Source organism: Mizuhopecten yessoensis, unplaced genomic scaffold (genome assembly GCF_002113885.1).
Source record: "Mizuhopecten yessoensis strain PY_sf001 unplaced genomic scaffold, ASM211388v2 scaffold419, whole genome shotgun sequence".
In the NCBI taxonomy this organism is placed as follows: Eukaryota; Metazoa; Mollusca; class Bivalvia; order Pectinida; family Pectinidae; genus Mizuhopecten; species Mizuhopecten yessoensis.
In genome coordinates this window covers 379,625-399,634 of record NW_018403537.1, presented here as the reverse complement: position 1 = coordinate 399,634, position 20,010 = coordinate 379,625, and the positions used below count along the sequence as shown (strand labels likewise).

Below are 20,010 nucleotides of genomic sequence, written 5' to 3'. Positions count from 1 at the left end.
TTAAAACGTTTCATTTTTCAGAGATAAATAATACATGATATGAGTAGTAAAATATAGTTTAATACACGGTTTGTAAACATTTGCATGATAGTACACATTATTTTTTTCAGATGATAAATGTTATTACATCTCAACATCTGACGACGGGATACATCATTACGAACAGGCAAAAGCGAAATGCGCAGAAAAATATCCTGGAACACAACTGACAAGTATTAATAGCGCTAAGGAACAGGGTAATACAACTGTATGCACGGTAGTCTGGTAGTACACTTGTAGGACGCATGGCTCGTGACCGAATGGTTGCGAGTTCGAGTCAAGTCACGGCACTGTGTTGTTTCTTTGAACAATTTACTTTATTTTGCTTGTTCAAGTCTACTCAACTGTAAGTGAGTACTTGGCTGGGCAGTGCTGGAATAGTTGGAAACTAGCTGTGAGCGCCTTAATGGCAGCACCAGCTGTATGATGCTCCCTAGGGAGTTGAAACAGATATTGGCTTGTTGCAAAGGCCCTTTAATCACGGCTAATACTTTGTGAACCGCTTTAAGACGACATACAAACTAGGTTGTGATATAGTGGTTTATAAGAACCTTTATTATTATTATTTAAAAAAATTGTGAAATGTTGTTGTGACCTCCGATATCGGCCGTATATTGCATTTCAAAATTGTATTACTATACATGTTTGTCTATTGACAGGATAACGTTGATTTTGAGGTTCCCAAGTGATTTTGAGTAGGTTGATTGTACAATTAGAATTAAAAATTTGGAATGCAGACTTCATCTATTATGTTCCCCTTTCCATCCCCACCCACCACCTTCTGGCGCAATGACAAACTTCATGTAACGATATATACATACGTCAAATTTGTAGATATTAAAATGTCAAAATTGAAACATAAAATAATGATTGCGCTCTCTGGTAATGACGAATTAGTATCCCTTGAGGACTTAATAGTTTCATGTGGACTGGAAATACTCTTCTTTATCCTATTTGCAAGGAGGTTCATTTATGAGACCAAAAATGCAAATGTCTTTTGTAGTGTAATGATACATAGACTGAGCACTATTGCTACGATTGCATGACGACGCGTTCGGGAAATAGTTCTTTAACAAACATTACCTAAAACGTTCCCCGGTACCTTCATCGACGCTATTTTGATATGACTTTGTCCATTTCAATCCCCCCCCCCAAATTAAAAACAAATGAATCAGGCATGGTATCATTGTTTTTTGTGCGAGAAACAGCGCGTGACATCAGCTTTGCCTCTGTTGCTGTTCTTTCCTTAATGATCTTTCCTTGCCGATATCAACTGGAAAGTTTATATTGTTGGTGAAAAATCAATCCTAAATACATATTTGCTCACCATGAGTTTGTCTGAGACACATCTTGCAGTTGAATTTGAAAGTCTGCCACATCTATACAATCTATTGTTTGAATGCTATGATTGATTATACGATTGTATAGGGTTTTACGTCCTATCAACAGCAATGGTCATTTATGGTCCATGTGTGTTGTATATGCGTGCATGTGTATTCGTTAAATGCAAGACTGATATGAAATGTAAAGTGAATCCTCGATATAGCGCCCCTCGTTTCAACGGCCACCTAACATACCGCAAACATATTTCAAGGTTCCATTTTTGTCCTTTTCTTAAAACCTCCTTAATGTGTTTTCCTCACTTTATCGCCAATTTCTTTTATTGCTCAAATCTTTCTCCGGACAGATGTTCGTACAGCAGTAGTATAACGAGATTTTACTGTAATTACATCTAAAGCAGAAAATTACAAGCATGGTACTGTTACTTTTGAAGCAGATACTGATCAAATAAAAAGAAACAATGTTTCCCTCCGAACAATTTGTCGACTATTATACATATAATATGTATATATGCAACAAGTTCAGTACCAGTTAACAAATTTGTTTTGTGAATTTTTTGAAAAATAAAACCAAAAGATTAAAAGGACACGGAAATAATCAAAATATGATAACTTTATATTCGTCTGAAAGGGCTACTATTTAATAACCTTCTCAATTTAAATATCTACCCCCTCGGCATTACCATATATTGTCGGCTATGGGTAAAGCAATGAATGCTTCATTCACCAAACGTAAAAAAATGTATATTAGAACTGAATTTGTTTTTCTGACGATTTGGAAAAATTGTCCATCTACATTTTAAAGCTATGTTTGACCCGTCTGTTATTTAAACTTCTCTTCTGTGAACAGTTATGACGTTGTACGTTTTGGTTTTGTTTCTGGTCAGTTTCTATTTTGCACAATAACGATTTTGTTACTATTTATAGATATTGTAAAATGATCAAAATTTCTGCATTTTCATTTCTGCATTTTCATTTCTGCATTTCATCCTTACCATTTTTTTCTCTGATACTAAGGTTTTGCTGCAACGTATTTTTCGAAATAGATATGCTTTTTAAAGCAACATAAACCCTTTAGACTTCAAAACAATTGGCAGTGGTACAATTGTTGACAAATTTGTTTGTATTCGTTGTGTGTACTGTTAATCTTCCGATGTCTCCTAAAAACTTCAATATAAACTGATGTTAACTTTTAAATTAGATTTACTTTCTTTTCAAATGCTGATTAATTGCCAAGACAAAGGAAAGGTTTACTCTTTTGTTATTACAATGTAACGTAGATATAGGGTTTTGGTATTATTTTTGCATAGTTTTGTTATTATTTATGGTTTATCTTCCTTCATAATGTATAATAGTGATTTGTATGCCTTTTTTGTTTATCAATTATAATTAATACTTTTATCCATATGTTGTAATATTTGATCAAAATAATAGTATAAATAATAATATACAGCATTGATATAGTACCCTATTAAGTAAGAGTAATTTTACAAATTATATATGGCGCTATATGAATGTTGAATATTATTAAACATTTATTTTTTGATCAAATATTATTTGATTTCTATGATTCTATTATTAAAGCAAGACGCCTTTAAAAGGCAAAGTGTGGCTCTTTTTACAACAGAATTTCAAACGTCTGTATAATATGATTCATATATGAACACAGCAGTGTTAACCAAACGTTTGCAGTGGATATGCCTAATGAATAAAGCTTCCCTTCCAGCTCGAAGAGAAAAAGTTTTCTTTTTCTATGTCTAACTACTGACACAATGGTCAATCCCTTAACCCTTTCACCACTGTAGACCATAATGGATTAATCCAGATCAATGTGCGGTAGAGTCTACTAAAGTTACATAGGGTGAAAGGGTTAATGCATAATTGAATTTGACAAGAAATACTTTTTTATATCTTTAATAAGATTCAGCAGTTTGGAAATATGTAATATCAAAGTTTTTCTTTCTACACATACAATGTACGTATTAAACGTGTCGCAACATTTCAAACCCTTTGTCAATCTATGACTGAGTTAGCGATTTGTATTTTTACCGGTACACCAATGTGACGAAATTGTATATTTTTGTGTCACTCGACCCGAAAGATTTTGCCTATCGATAGGGAGCGTATACAAAGTACATCAGTATCTGTATATATATTTATATCGCCGCTACTGTTTTGCTCATTTTGTTAATCTTTTCATATGAACTAAAATTAAATATGTATAACGAACTGTTGTTATCCTTACTACACAGCTTTCCTATTGGGTCATCTGGGGAGGAGGGAAAACAGGGGATCAAAATACTATATTGGATTTTCTGATCTTCTTCGTTATGATGGAGAGTATGCATGGGATGATAATACCCGAGTGACCTATACCAACTGGGATCTAGGGGAACCGAACACTGCAAATGTAAGTAAACGCAAACCTTAATAGGTAATTATTACAGTACATGTACATTAAAATTACATTGTCGTTACTATAAAATTATAATTTAATTTACAATGCATGACTATTGCACTAAGTAATAACATCTAACTCAATTGCTTATGACTATTTATTATTTTTCGTAAAATTAATATATAGATATGATGTTTTTCAATGAGTGGTCAACACACTGTTAATTGATTGTTCGTGGTCATATAGTATGGTAGATAGTGCACTTACCGTTCACCTAGACGACCTGGGTTCGATTTCTCGATCGAACATGAAAGTATATGTATGGAGTCAGTTGCCCTTCCAACCTGATCGTCTGGAGGTATTCTGTTTTTCTCCTTCATGAAGACCCCCTGCGCTCACATGCAAGCAAGCAACAATGGTCTATTTCATGAATGTTGTAAAATAAAAAATAAAGGTTTTTTGTTATGTTATATTTTTCTTTTTTGAAATAGGTATTTTCAATTGCATTGGTGGTCGAGTATCGAATATACCATAGTGAATATATTAAATTGTGCATTCAGGATTTTTATGTGATGAATCTTTATCTTCGACAGGAAAATTGCGTTGAAATAATTAACGACGGAGATAAGGCGGGGTTTTGGAATGACATTCCTTGCTGGAAGCAACTGAGGTTTATTTGTCAGACAAAACAATGTGAGTAGATCGAAATCAAACATTAAAAAAAAACATGACAAATGTTTTAAAGTAGCAATCGTTGCTATACATTAATGTTTTTAAATTCTTACTGACCTTTTTTGGATATATTTGTAAATAGTGGAAAACAATAGATCTAGTAACGCAAAATGTTTACATGTAAGATTTTGCATATCATTTGAACTTGAACACTTTCTGTTGTATAGTAACAGCGTATCATTAATAGGTTGAATAAAATGCAACTTCTGTCAAAGCTACGCACGAAGACTTAATTTAGAAACAAACGAATACATACTCCTGGTTTTAAAAGTACAACACTGTCTGGAAATTGCGCTTCAAACGAACCTGAACACTTCCCGTTTTAGAGGTTTGGTAACAGAACATATTTTTCAACAATGTGCTTGGGTTCAGGATTTAGGAATTTCCAAACCTTCACTTCCATTTTTAATAGTACAAAACTCACTGAAAATGCATTTCAAACAACCGTGAGTTACATCACAGCAACAGCTGAGGTCATTTAAGGTCGTGCCTCCATGTGTGTCGTGTATGTCTGCATATGTGTATGTGTTCCGGAGACAGGGTATGATGGTGTATTTGCCTCCTTGTGATAGCGCAGATCTAATGCAATCTTTATAGTGCTAACTCACTTGAATACCATGCCGAAGTCACCCAGCACGTCATTCCGCCCGGTCGCATTATACTGACAATGGATGAACCAGTTGATGATATTCTCCTCAATGCTGAACGTTAAGAGGGGATTAGCAACTTCTTTTTTTTCAACCATATACAAATGCCTATTGGAACATCTCATACCAATTTCAGTCATTTTCGCTTGTAATTCAAGACAGTTATCTTTGTGTTTTTTTAATGTTATTTGATTATTACCGAATTTATGTTATTTCACTTTATAACTTTCTGTCATATTTTGCCAGCAATCCATTTCCCGACACCCCCTGCTGTTCTTCACGATGGGTGCCCCCATGGATACACATGGTCATTCGGCAGCTGCTACAAGCTAGATCTTTCCCCTATGACATGGGATTTGGCACGAACAACTTGCAAAATCGACTCGGCTGACTTGGTTTCTTCGGGCAGTGTGTATGAACAGGCTTTCATAGAAGTGTTCACGAACAAGCTGAAATCGACACCCTTCTGGATTGGTCTGAAAAAGAGCGAGGTAAACTCTGTAATAAACAGACACTTAAATCCTGAACTGCCGATTAGGATATGGCACCATTGGATATAAAACCATAACCTTCTTATTAATTGCGAAGACACCATCGTGCTATAACGAAACATACTTAATAGTTATACTGTCTAAATACGTTTAATATTGTTTCCCTTTTTCTGTTGGTGAGACTTAACTACTTAGATCAGCGCAATATTTGTTTGTTTGGTTTGTTAGATATCTTTCCGTCCTAATATGTTATTGATATATAGGTTATTAATACCGTTATCGATCATGAAATCTATTTTTTAAATGTCAAATTGCCGAAATATATCTACCATTTTTGATCATAATAATGCTGAAGCTACCTTTAACATCATTTTACATATTATAGTATTCAACATCTCCTTCGTTATTTTTAAGGTACATCTCTCTCATACTTTTAAAATCATGATTACATTTTTAAAATCATACAAATGTATCTAAAAACATTATTGGTTGTATCCTTTTGTCGGGATATACACGCCACGCCGTTGATCTTTAAAGACAGGTTATTTAAAAAACAATTTATTTAATACGATACGCTTTTTTAACAATGTTTATAGTCAGATGATCTTCACAGACAGGTTGTCTTGACATATATGTGGTCTGTAAAGGCAAGTGGTCTTTATGAACAGGCCATCGTTATTGATAGGTGATCTCCATATACAATTTATTGTTTTCTTTTGAGGATACTAATTATTTGGTGATCTTTATAGATAAATTATATATATATACAAGTGGTCTTTGTGGATGGATGGTTTTAATAGACAGTTAGTCATTATAGACAATACATTTTAGCGCATGATTCATTTTAACCAGTAACACAGCACATGTCGATAAATCCAGCCAACTGGTTAACTAGTATGTGTGGCACTTCCTATCATAATTACATCCTTTATTCGGCATATTGTATGTTATGTGGGGCACTTCCGAACACACCTACATCCTATATTCGGCATATTGGATGGTTATGTGGGGCATTTCCGAACGCAACTACATCCTATATTCGGCGGATTGTATGGTTATGTGGGGCATTTGCGAACACAACTACATCCTATATCCTTTATTCGGCATATTGTATGTCATGTGGGGCACTTCCGAACACCACTACATCCTATATTCGGCATAGTGTATGGTTATGTGGGGCACTTCCGCACACAACTACATCCTATATTCGGCAAATTGTATGGTTATGTGGGGCACTTCCGTACACAACTACATCCTATATTTGGCATATTGTATGTTATGTGGGGCCCTTCCGAACACAACTACATCCTATATTTGGCATATTGTATGTTATGTGGGGCCCTTCCGAACACAACTACATCCTATATCCTTTATTCGGCATATTGTATCTTATGTGGGGCACTTCCGAACTCACCTATATCCTATATTCGGCGTATTGTATGGGTATGTGGGGCATTTCCGAACACAAGTACATCCTATATTCGGCATATTGGATCGTTATGTGGGGCATTTCCGAAAACAACTACATCCTATATTCGGAGTATTGTGTGGTTATGTGGGGCACTTCCGAAAACAACTACATCCTATATTCGGAGTATTGTGTGGTTATGTGGGGCATTTCCGAGCACAACTACATCCTATATTCCGCATATTGGATGGTTATGTGGGGCATTTCCGAACACAACTACATACTCTATTCGGCATATTGTATGTTTATGTGGAACACCTCCGAACATAACTTCATCCTATATTCGGCATAATGGATGGTTATGTGGGGCATTTCCGAGCACAACTACATCCTATATTCCGCATATTGGATGGTTATGTGGGGCATTTCCGATGGTTATGTGGGGCACTTCCGTACACAACTACATCCTATATTTGGCATATTGTATGTTATGTGGGGCCCTTCCGAACACAACTACAGCCTATATTCGGCCTATTGTATGGTTATGTGGGGCTCTTCCGAACACAACTACGTCCTATATTCGGCATATTGTATTGTTATGTGGGGCATTTCCGAAAACAACTACATCCTATATTCGGCAAATTGTATGGTTATGTGGAACACTTCCGAACACAACTACCTCCTATATTTGGCATATTGTATGTTATGTGGGGCCCTTCCGAACACAACTACATCCTAAATTCGGCGTATTGTATGGTTATATGGGGCATTTCCGAACTTAACTACATCCTATATTCGGCAAATTGTAAGGTTATGTGGGGCACTTCCGAACTCACCTATATCCTATATTCGGCGTATTGTATGGTTATATGGGGCATTTCCGAACTTAACTACATCCTATATTCGGCATAGTGTATGGTTATGTGGTGCACTTCCGAACACAACTACAGCCTATATTCGGCATATTGTATTGTTATGTGGGGCATTTCCGAAAACAACTACATCCTATATTCGGCATATTGCATGGTTATGTGGAACACCTCCGCACACAACTACAGCCTATATTCGGCATATTGCATGGTTATGTGGAACACCTCCGCACACAACTACAGCCTATATTCGGCCTATTGTATGGTTATGTGGGGCACTTCCGAACACCACTACATCCTATATTCGGCATATTGCATGGTTATGTGGAACACCTCCTATATTCGGCATATTGTATGTTATCTAGGGCACTTCCGAACACATCTACATCCTATATTCGGCATAATGGATGGTTATGTGGAACAGCTCCGAACACAACTACATCCTATTGGCACTTCCTATCATAATTACATCCTTTATTCGGCAAATTGTATGTTATGTGGGGCACTTTCGAACACAACTACATCCTATCTTCGGCATATTGTATGGTTATATGGAACACCTCCGAACATAACTAAATCCTATATTCGGCATATTGTATTGTTATGTGGGGCATTTCCGAACGCAACTACATCCTATATTCGGCAAATTGTATGGTTCTGTGGGGCACTTCCGAACACATCTACATCCTATATTCGGCATATTGGATCGTTATGTGGGGCATTTCCGAAAACAACTACATCCTATATTCGGCGTATTGTATGGTTATGTGGAACACCTCCGAACATAACTACATCCTATATTCGGCATATTGTATGATTATGTGGGGCACTTCCGAACACAACTACATCCTATATTCGGCATAATGTATCGTTATGTGGAACTCCTCCGAACACAACTACATCCTATATTCGGCAAATTGTATGGTTATGTGGAACACCTCCGAACACAACTACAGCCTATATTCGGCATATTGTATGGTTATGTGGAACACTTCCGAACACAACTACATCCTATATTCGGCGTATTGTATGGTTATGTGGAACACCTCCGAACATAACTACATCCTATATTCGGCATATTGTATGGTTATGTGGAACACCTCCGAACACAACTACAGCCTATATTCGGCATATTGTATGGTTATGTGGAACCCCTCCGAACATAACTACATCCTATATTCGGCATATTGTATGGTTATCTGGCGCATTTCCGAACACAACTACATCCTATATTCGGCGTATTGTATGGTTATGTGGAACACCTCCGAACATAACTACATCCTATGGTTATGTGGGGCACTTCCGAACACAACTACATCCTATATTCGGCATAATGTATGGTTATCTGGAACTCCTCCGAACACAACTACATCCTATATTCGGCGTATTGTATGGTTATGTGGGGCACTTCCGAACACAACTACAGCCTATGTTCTCTGTTCTGTAAGGTATCTGAAGATATGGTGTGGTCGGATGGATGGCCGTTGGTATTTACTAAATGGGCAGATGGGCAACCGAGCCTAGAACCACAGAAGAAATGTACAGTATCACAAAACAGCCACTGGAAGATTTCACCATGTGATTTAAAAATGCCATTCTTATGTGAAAAAAGCCTTGGTATGTTGACATATGAGATAGAGTAAAATATTTCTTTTATCGAATACGTAATGTATTATAGAAAGCTGAAAACAATTTACATTATTTGATCTGTCAAGATATTTTTATACTCAGTATAACGACCTTGGTATGCTTCAAATAATAAACAATAAATTTCGATTCATTGATGGTATTTGAAAACAACTATCGTTTTCCGTTGTGACATATATGTTTGCAGATTTAACGGTATGTAGACCGTACTGGTCTATAATAGATGTGTGATTTCAAATGAATGGACGGTACTGCAATATAAAAGATTATGGTTTCAAATGAATGGACGGTCCTGCCATATAAAAGATTGTGATTTCAAATGAATGGAAAGTACTGGTTTATAACAGATGTGTGATTTCAAATGCATGGACGGTACTGCAATATAATGGATTTGGATTTCAAATGAATGGACGGTACAACACTATAATAAATTGTGATTTTAAATTAATGGACGGTACTACACTATAATAGATGTGTGATTTTAAATGAATGGACGGTACAACACTATAACAGATTGTGATTTTAAATTAATGGACGGTTCTACACTATAATAGATTGTGATTTTAAATGAATGGACGGTACAACACTATAATAAATTGTGATTTTAAATGAATGGACGGTACAACACAATAATAGATGTGTGATTTCAAATGAATGGATGTTACTGGTCTATGATAGATTGTGATTTCAAATGAATGGACGGTACCCGCTACATAATAGATGTGTGATTTCAAATGAATGGACGGTACCGCTTTATATTAGTTGTGTGATTTCAAATGAATGGACGGTCCTGCTCTATAATAGATCGTGATTTCAAATGAATGGAAATAACTGTTTATTTTCTACGTAATGTGTTTACCAACTATTGATACAGCTGCTGATAGTTCTACCGCTGGCTTTGGCCTTTGGTACAGTTAGTTGTTTTTAGCTCTAATAACAATAATGAAGATACGTTGCGGCGGTATTGTTTATGGAAGTGGTAGTACTGCTTCTTTGTTTTTGTATTTTGTATTGTTTTACGACCAATCGACGATTTGTGACTTTTTGTTCAAAATGTAACTTTCACACAAATGAGTTTAAACTAAGAGGTTAAACATATAAGATGATTTGAAAAGGAAACATCATTGTCAAATAAGTTAGTTGTAAGACATTATATCATTCCATACAAATACATTCAAATATAATTCACCAAATATTTATTACCAAGAAATTGTATCAAACAATTATTCATAGCGGTGTCATTTTAGAATTTTTCACCTTTTTTTAAATTCGGTGCATTCTATCATAAAATATTTGATTGTTAATGCTTTGTTACAAACATGGCAATACGATTAAATTCCATTTCATTTCATGTAAGCAGTGCTACTTTTACTGTTGCTGTTACTACCTTGTCATGAACACATCGTTCATTATAGCCATACTTTACACCTATGCATATGTATATACATGTAACGGCAGTATCAATAATTTCTTTATAAGCTGTCCTAGAGTCAGCCAAGGGATGTGACCAGAATATTTTTTAATATCTTTTGTGTTATTTTAATATTTGTCTCATATGTGTATTAATTCCAGTTTTGCCTCCCACAACGCCACTTCCTGGAATTTGCCCTACTGATGCAATGCATTTACATATGCATATGTGCTACTTGGTTGACCTGGAAACTCCGTTGTCATGGATGTTAGCCAGAGATGCGTGTGTGGAGAAAGGAATGAATCTGGTTAGTTTTGAAAACCTTGATGAGCTGAATTACGTAAGGAGTCTGGTAGCAGAACAGTCTTCAGGGCCTGGTCAAAACACATGGATAGGGTATAGCAGATTACCAGTAGACGGAAAGCGACGACGAAGAGAATCTGGTGAGTGCTTGATATACTGAAGACCTCGTAAGTCTGGTTACTCCACGTCTAGTTTTCTAAATAACTACAGATGTTTAACACAGCCAAATAGGCACCTTTATCATTCTTTTAAATCGTCCAATATGCCTATCATATCTTACTTAAGATATGCATTAAACTACAGTTTGAGTAAAAATTGGGACACACTTATCTTGCATGCATTCTTGATGAGTGCACTTTGCTATGTTTACGTAAAAAACCAGGTGAGGACTTGACGACACATTTGATGAAAGTCCCTCTAAATATCGTTTGACTATCCGAGACGATCTCGCCTCCGGTGACCAAGACCAACTTATGGAAATAATAATTATTTCATACGCCTAGTAAGTTAATTGCTTCACGGCTAGTTATATCGGTCCTGACAACAGTCGTTTTAAATGATCGAGGAAGGTGGTGGGGTGACGGGATGATTTCAAATGATTTTTAAACAAAATACATCATTTCACTAACGAACTTTTGTCTCTCTTTCATAAATTCCATTTAGTTATGTGGTTTCCCGAACCAATTCACATGAACGTTTTCCAACGATTGCTCATTTGGCTGAAGCGACATTTTTTAGAAAAACATTGACGAAACAGTGGTTTGATTTTCGAATAAGCTATAACTCAGGCGATTCTACATAGAGATAATGTGAACTCGAGGGATTATAATTCGAGAGCACTGAAAGGCGAGTCTTGATGATGCTTGGTTTGACAAATCGGTGTTAATTATGACGGGATTTTAGTCTCGTAATGTTTTTTGTTTCATAGAACATTCACGAATATTAAATATGAAAAAAGTTTCATTTGTATGTCTTTTGAAGAACATTACGTGTCGTACATTTGTCATTAGAAAGATATCTGTAGCCGTAGTCCGTGTTATTTCAAGCAGTGCCAAACGTCACAATAGCAAATAACGTTTGCCGTAAACAAAACCACGAAGTCGATCGAGCGATTAGTTCAAAGCCTCAGCCAGTGTTATGTGAAGCGCAATGTCAAGCGTCATAATGTTGACTTTTGGCTGGGATGCAACGCACATTTAAAAGATATGCATACTATATTTGTTCAAGCATAAGAATACCCACGGATGCATCTAATCTTGATTTGGTCAACTTTTAAAGACGTCACCACGTTTTACTTTATAATATAAACCTTTCAGTTATTGTGTTTTACAGAATACTATGGGTATGATGACTTCGACCACCTTCAAAATGAGTATGATTCCATTGAAGACCTCCAAAGTCCAGATCAAGGAGTTGAGTTTCGTTGGGAGGACGGGACACCTAAGGGATTCGAGAACTGGAATGATAATGAACCTTCGTCAGCCTGGAATAACCAAGACGAGCAGTGCGTTGAAATGTACACGTCTGGAAGATGGAATGACCTCAACTGTAAGACACACAATCGGGCTTATGTCTGTAAAGGCCCCTCACGTAAGTTTTCGTTTGAGGATACAGTCGGACATGTTCATTAAGGTTCAACAATCCCAGGAAAGGATGGTATGTTCACCCGTTATTTCAACTTTCTGATTAGTCATGTTTTAAATATCAAATTTTAGGATATATTGAACGTGTACTTAATTGTTTTTATGGTATATAGCAAAGTTAACGTAGTCCTAATACATTAGTAATGCTAATATCTTTTTATGAAAATTGTTCACCGAAATTACAACATTTCAATCTCTATTTCGACCAAATTGAAAGGTACGAAATGACATTTGATCTTAATGTCATTTATGTACCTAGGTCATGCGGGACTGCAGTTTTATTTTACTGTCTGTGGAGAACTATACCATAGTCATAAATAAAGACAAATATGGCCATGCATAACCACTTAAATCATTGCAAACGTCGCCGGCAATATATTTTAACAGATGGTGAACAAGAAAACGAGTGCTAGGTGACTTAAGATTGATAATTGAATCAGACAAGATATGCTATGAAGCATATAGCAAGTCTGATTTTCTATAACGACGCTAACTATCAATTTCACACGGCCCTTTTTGGGATTGCACATATTTACCCCAGTAAAAGATGTTAGCTTAAAATTTTACCATGCTACTTTTAGTTTCTGAAAGCCACAACCATACTGATTTAAAGCATGTATGCCTCTCGACATATAGAAAAGGATAAGTTAAACTCTGAATAGACTAGGTATGTAAATTAACTTAAGTAAGTATTTCATATTCCTTCCAACGGGGTCTTTAAAAACATTGACTGGCTTTTAAGCCGGTGAACTATTATTTTAATGCATGCTTGTCGGCGAAGTTAACTTTGCTATGAATCCGAATTACATATCTGAATTCCGATGCTAAATTGATATCTTTATATATGACTTACTAGAAGATTGAACTTTTGAGTGAATACACTATTTGTCAGGCGGATAGTTGAACCTTAATTAAAGAAACCCAGAAATAGATTTTTTACTATCATAGGAAAGAGGTGTTTGTACAAAGGCCCTTTATTGAAAATTAATTGATGTGCACTCGTTATTGTCTATAATCTCGAATATCTGTATTCAGGATTACGTTTGTATACATGTGCATAAAGGATGCACTGGACACACCGTATTCAAGAGATAACAGGGCATAATAAGTCAGCGAACCAAGCATATACCAATGGTAGTTTATATTAGATCAGAAAAAAACGACTTAAAAAACCCCTATGTAATTTAAGAGTTCAAACTAATGTTGTAGAAAAAAGTTTTAAAGGAAACATGTATTTAGTACGTATAGATGCACGGGCTTGTTTTCAATCTAAACAAATATATATTTAAAATATATTTATTAGAAATACTGACGACACCAGCACAGCCAGAAACACGGGAAACAACAACAGAAGAACCAGAGACGACGGAAAGTGTAATGGGGTACACTGAACAATCACGGAAAAGCTCAACGGAAGTATCAACTTCTTCTGAAAATAACCCGATGCATCACATTCCTAGGAGAACACATCCGCTACCGCATAAAGGTACGTTCGTCTTGTACCATAGATTAACAATTAACCTGTAGTATATAATTTTAATAGCGATCCATGTTCTGATAAATGTATAATCAATAGACGACCATGTCGAGGATATTGCAGTGTTTATCAGTGAAGCATTAAAACATGTTTATGAAGGCCGAGTTGGTGTACCAGTAGGAGCTACAGATATTGCTCGGCGAGGCGATTTGGAATCCTTAGTCGTGGTTTCGAGAGCCGCACGGGGCATAAGTCATAAACTGCCTTCCTTCGTCACTTTGTTTCTATGCGATTTATCCAATTAACAAACACAATTTCTCCCTCAACCAGGAGTTGGTAAACATTAACAACCTGGACGTGATTTCATTGGTCAATTTATTACGTATGACGTCACGTAACAATGCTTTGCGACGTCATCTTCCATTGTGACATCGTGATTCACGGCAATTGTTTCCCCCCATCGGAAACCGTCAAAGTGTACAAGGGATACACATGGCTTTCCAGATAAAATATGAACGTTGTGGGAGAAAAAGGACCCCAAACTCGTGATTGTAGGTTATCATGTTTATCTAACTCTCTTTAGTTAATTTTCAAATTGTAAAAAGACACTCGGTAAACCTTGTGCCTTTATACAATTTAAACATGAACTAACTCGAGTTAGATAAACATGATAACCAACCATCACTCGTTGGGAAACCTCCAGATCCGAATTTGTATGCTATGGACTACCGGTCGAAAGTGTACCATTGTAATACTGTATGTAATAGTATTCCTGAGTTTAATCCGAATTAAACCAATGTATTTATCTTCATAAATCCACCCAGGTACTCTTACTATTAAAAGACGATTTGTCAATGAGATCATGTCGAGAATATCGTGCTATTGGCAGTTGAAACATCAAAACTTTCTTTGTAAGAAGGCCAAGGCGGTGTAGTAGTAGGAGCTGTACATATTTCTAGGCTAGGCCATTTTGTTGGTCTTGAGATCGAGGCCTGTACGAGACATGAGTCATAAAATTGTCTTCCTTCGTCACTAGTGTTTTATTTGGTTAATCAAATTAATGACACAGTGCATCATGTAGACTTGGGTTTGTTGTTTTCAAGGTTTAAGTTGTGAAAGATTGTAGAAATTGTACGTGTCTAATATGTTATATTATTTGCACGATTCGTATCAATGGAAATATTTGTATCGCAATCGTGATACTCGTGTCATCAATAAACGGTTTATCACTATGTTAAAACTATCGGGCTGTTTACCGCTCCTACATCAAAAACGTCCTGTTTCCTTTTGGGGTTTCTGTTGCCCTTTTATTAATAGCATTGATCAAATGAGATTCGGAAGAAATCCACTACAAAGATTTTCTTTCCAATTTTATGACAAGATCCAAACAACGGTGCAAAATGGTATTCTGTATTTCATTTTATCTAGACAAATAATTATAGAAGTGATGAAAGATAGAATATCGAACGGATTCGCATTTATGTTTCTTGGCGATAAATGTGTTCACGAAATACGGTACAATATCCTTTATCCTAAGGAAATTATTCAAACTAGGGGAATGTTGATTGGTTGGTTGTAAAGCGTTTAACGTCCTATTAACTGCCTACATGTAGGTCTTTGTACTCATTCACCCCATAAGACACTTTTGAACTCTTCCAGTTCAAAGGTTGGACTAGTTCATTATGAAATTTCAGGGGGGAATGAGTTAAGGACGTGCCTCAATGTATGATGTGTATGCGTACATGCGTGTAGTTGGTACATTTGCCTCCTTGTGATAGCGCGGATCTGATGCCGATTTTATGTTGGAATGTAAAAGAAGAGGAAATTTCAAAATATTGTTTCATTTTTATTTCAGAAACCAAAACTGGTCTGTCAGCAGGAGAAATAATCGGCATTGTAATTGGAATTATCGGTTTAATACTGATTGGCGTAGCCGCTTACTTCACCACTAAACAGCTGATGAGCGCCAGTTATAATACGAAAGGCTGGGCTTTTACCAACGCCCTCTATCGGCGGTCGGCGGACAGTGTGTCAATGACGGACGATAACTCTCCCTCGGGATCAACAATCAAACTATGCACGCTAAAGAAATGATGAGAAATATTCGCATCAAAAACATTAAGTATGCTAAGACATTGTATAACGTGATTATGTTTAATGTGACGTAACATTGCATTCTGCGAGGTAATTGTGAGTATTGATTTGAAGTATTTCTTGAATTAAAAATATAAGTACATTCAGAAAAATCCCAGCGCATTGTGAAAGTCCGTAAAATAGATTACAAGAAAAAGTAGTTTTGCTTCCTTAATTCGCGGTAGCAATGTTCTTCTTTGATTCTGTCTGGCCGTGTCCCACATCAGTCAACTTTACCATTCTTAAAATTGCTCACCTACCTGAAAACAGTTTTCAATGTGACGACAGAGTGCCTTTTATGATGCATAACTCTGCATGTATCGTATCTGTTTAAGCGGTGTCTTTAAATCACACTGCTTTATTGTAGGAGCGTATTCCAGATTTAGCCTCATTTAAACAATGAATGGTAGCCATTAGTAACAATTTAATACCATTCAATAGTGATTAAATTGTTCAAGTTTTGTCAGATAATGCCGAAATTTTGCACGTGCATTGTTCTTTTAATACATTTGCCAAGGCGCAAAACTAGTTGATTGTCCGTTCGTATTGGTGTGATTGCAAAATTTATTGAATGAACCTCGTAACACTGTTGATTTGTAAAACTCAGTCAGTACGACTAGAAGGTAAAATATGCCCACTGTTAGCAAAACATGTTTAGTCTACAAAAGTTCTGATCCCAAAATGACAAGAACATAGAACATTTCTCTATCTATGAAGGCCACCCATGCAGTTTTCACAGACAAGCCGTGTCATTGTATAATGTTCATAATTAGGAAGAACATGTTTTAAATAGTACCCACTAGCTAATGATGTATGTTTATTACATCTTTAATATTAGGTAATATTCTAAAAGATGTAAGAAGAATGACGAATAAAAGGAAAGTTAAAACAAAACAAATACAATTGAGGTGAATAAGGTTGTAGTAAGACTATACTCATTTTCGAAATATTACTATTGAATATCGAATACTCCTGGCAGTGTATTGCATGCAATTCACCCTTATACAGTGGATATATTTCTTGATCATTTGATAATGTGGTTGTACAAAATGTATTACTAGTTCTTTAAACCCACCTATTCAGATGCTGTAAATTTGTGCTTTTTGTGTGTGAATGTAAGTGAAAGTGTTGGGAAAACACGCCGATTTAAAAAAAAATAAACAACAGAAATGTACTTGATGTTCCGAGTTTTTTAGCCTCGCAAAACAAAACAGTACAAAGCTTAATGACGCTGCATATTTTTTTTCATATTTTTTTTGCACACATTAAATATCAGAATTTCGACGGATGAATGATATTTTATGATTTGAAATACATATGAACAAGTATTTATAAAGCGCCATGTTTCAAAAATTACTTCAGGCACATACTTGCAGCACTATATGTACACTAGTTGTTATAAGTAACACGTTTACATTTGTATATATATTTATGCTTGGCACATAAAAATACACATATTTGCTTTTACGTCAGCATTTGCAAAATGTCAACATGAAAGCAGCTAAAATACAGACGTAATACAGGTTATATTAGTCGCCTATTGAGATGTTCCCCCCGATTCTGCATGAGCAAGGTACATGCCTTGCCTTCAAGCTTGCTAAATTACTTTTCCGTACATATTTTAGGTAGAATAGGAACCCCTGTTGGTGGTAATTGATATAAAAGAATAAGCGTGTACTTATTGGATTGTGATTTGAACTCAATATATTTTCCTACGTGTATTGGAGGAATTACAAAACATGGATAGATGGGTTTACGGAACATTGTTATTGGGTTAGGTGAACCTTTATGGACCTGTTGATGGACGAAAGCTCTTGGCAACACATGACAGACTTTTAGAAGCCGTGAAATATAGAAAAAGTGTGTCTGCTTCTAATACCTCCATGTGTGTTGTGTATGCCTGCAAAGAATGGACCGACGACTGAGCCTTGGGGTACACCAGCTTTGACCTGTTTAAAAGTGTTGAATAAAACCCCTCTGTCCACGATAGTTGGTCCGGTAAAATAACGAGCTGTGTTGGCTTTTCGGCATTATTGTACCTCTTATGAAAATCCCGAATCTGATTGGTCGAGACAAATTGTTCATTTCACACTGTCACACTCGCTTTAATCTAGAGTCAATTTAAGGGCTTTGTCCAACGCGCTAGCAAGGAGTGACGGATAAGGACTCTAAACGGATTGACTTTCGGTATAATAAAATAAATACCTTACTTCATTCATTAGAGTTTGACAGTGTCTAGGGTCACCCTTTGGATTTTACTTTCATCCTCGGCTTCAAAAGGAAGTATTTTATATAATATTCCTTTTTTTCGCTGCAATGTCACTATATAAACAAAGTAAAAATCGATTCGGTTCATCAGACTACGAACCTAAATAAGTCGTAATACAATTGTGACCAAAAAGTTAACAAATAATACGGAAGTCACGTTTGACTCTCGTTTGGTTTTTGAGGCGAGAAGTTGACTTTTCCACAATGAAACCAAAGTTACATTATTTTATTCTATCGAAATTACCATGCTCTATTACTTTAATGAGGAAATTAAATGATATTCTTTAAATGAAATGTCGCTTTTTATTTCAATATCACTCGACTCAAATAACACGACCAGAGAAAAATCAGTATTTCAAGCTTCACATTGAGGTCGTTCATCAGTACCATGCCTACTCTTAGTTCCTTTGCGACCGCAACATACAAAACATCTCTTCAATATCAACAAATAACAGGACATGATTTCTACTATGACCGCCTTGAAACACCGATAAAGTCTGAAGTTTATAGCATTTTTACAGATTTATGACTTTTTTAAGATATTATCAAAGTTGCTCGATCGATGGTGATGGGAACTCGTCCCTACCAGATACGTTTCTATAGGAGGAACATTAATATGTTTAAACGATATATTGCACAACAGCTGACAAACATAGTTTAAAGAAAAAAGGCGCATTTCATTAGGGTCATTACAGTAAGATTTCTTCACAAACTGAGTGTGCTGATATTGTATAGTGTATCGTAAGAGGCGACTAATGTGGAGTCCCATGCAGAATCGGTTTTTTTTCTACTATGTCTTCTACTTAGAATTTTATCTGCTGCCCCCATTTTAACAGTTGGTATATTTTTCGTTTCCTTTCTTTCCTTTCGTCTTTCTTTTCAATCTATTTTCTGGTTTCACGGATAGGTCAGCCGTGTATCTCGTCCTTTTTATCACATAATCAAGATTTGTGGCATTTTTTCGTGTAAAACGACAGTTTTTGTCCAACATTTAAATGTAAAAAGCCGCCATTTTTATTCCAGTGCGTTAGTCTGTGACGTCATGTATTTGTCCTAGACGTGACGTCACAATTGGAACAATTGCAATTTACAACCAATTACAGGGCTGAAAGGTCATATAACAAGGGTTGATACGCAAAATAATATGACATTGGTATATTTACTGGTTAATCTAGTACATTCTGTGATAAAAATATATATGCAA

At 36.0% G+C, this 20,010-nt stretch overlaps 1 protein-coding gene across 1 annotated transcript in view; it reads left to right on the top strand.

Annotated features, from left to right (window-relative positions):
* The window catches only part of LOC110448159 (macrophage mannose receptor 1-like), a 57,942-nt gene extending 40,230 nt beyond the window's left edge, over nt 1-17,712 (top strand). Inside the window, exons 34-42 of the mRNA XM_021494262.1 lie at nt 111-236; nt 3,632-3,789; nt 4,371-4,470; nt 5,403-5,647; nt 9,373-9,541; nt 11,144-11,425; nt 12,618-12,875; nt 14,232-14,414; nt 16,261-17,712. Coding sequence (XP_021349937.1) covers nt 111-236; nt 3,632-3,789; nt 4,371-4,470; nt 5,403-5,647; nt 9,373-9,541; nt 11,144-11,425; nt 12,618-12,875; nt 14,232-14,414; nt 16,261-16,499 — 1,760 coding nt within the window. The 3' untranslated portion in view covers nt 16,500-17,712. The remainder of the gene's footprint in view (nt 1-110; nt 237-3,631; nt 3,790-4,370; nt 4,471-5,402; nt 5,648-9,372; nt 9,542-11,143; nt 11,426-12,617; nt 12,876-14,231; nt 14,415-16,260) is intronic.
* The last annotated feature ends 2,298 nt before the right edge of the window (nt 17,713-20,010 follow it).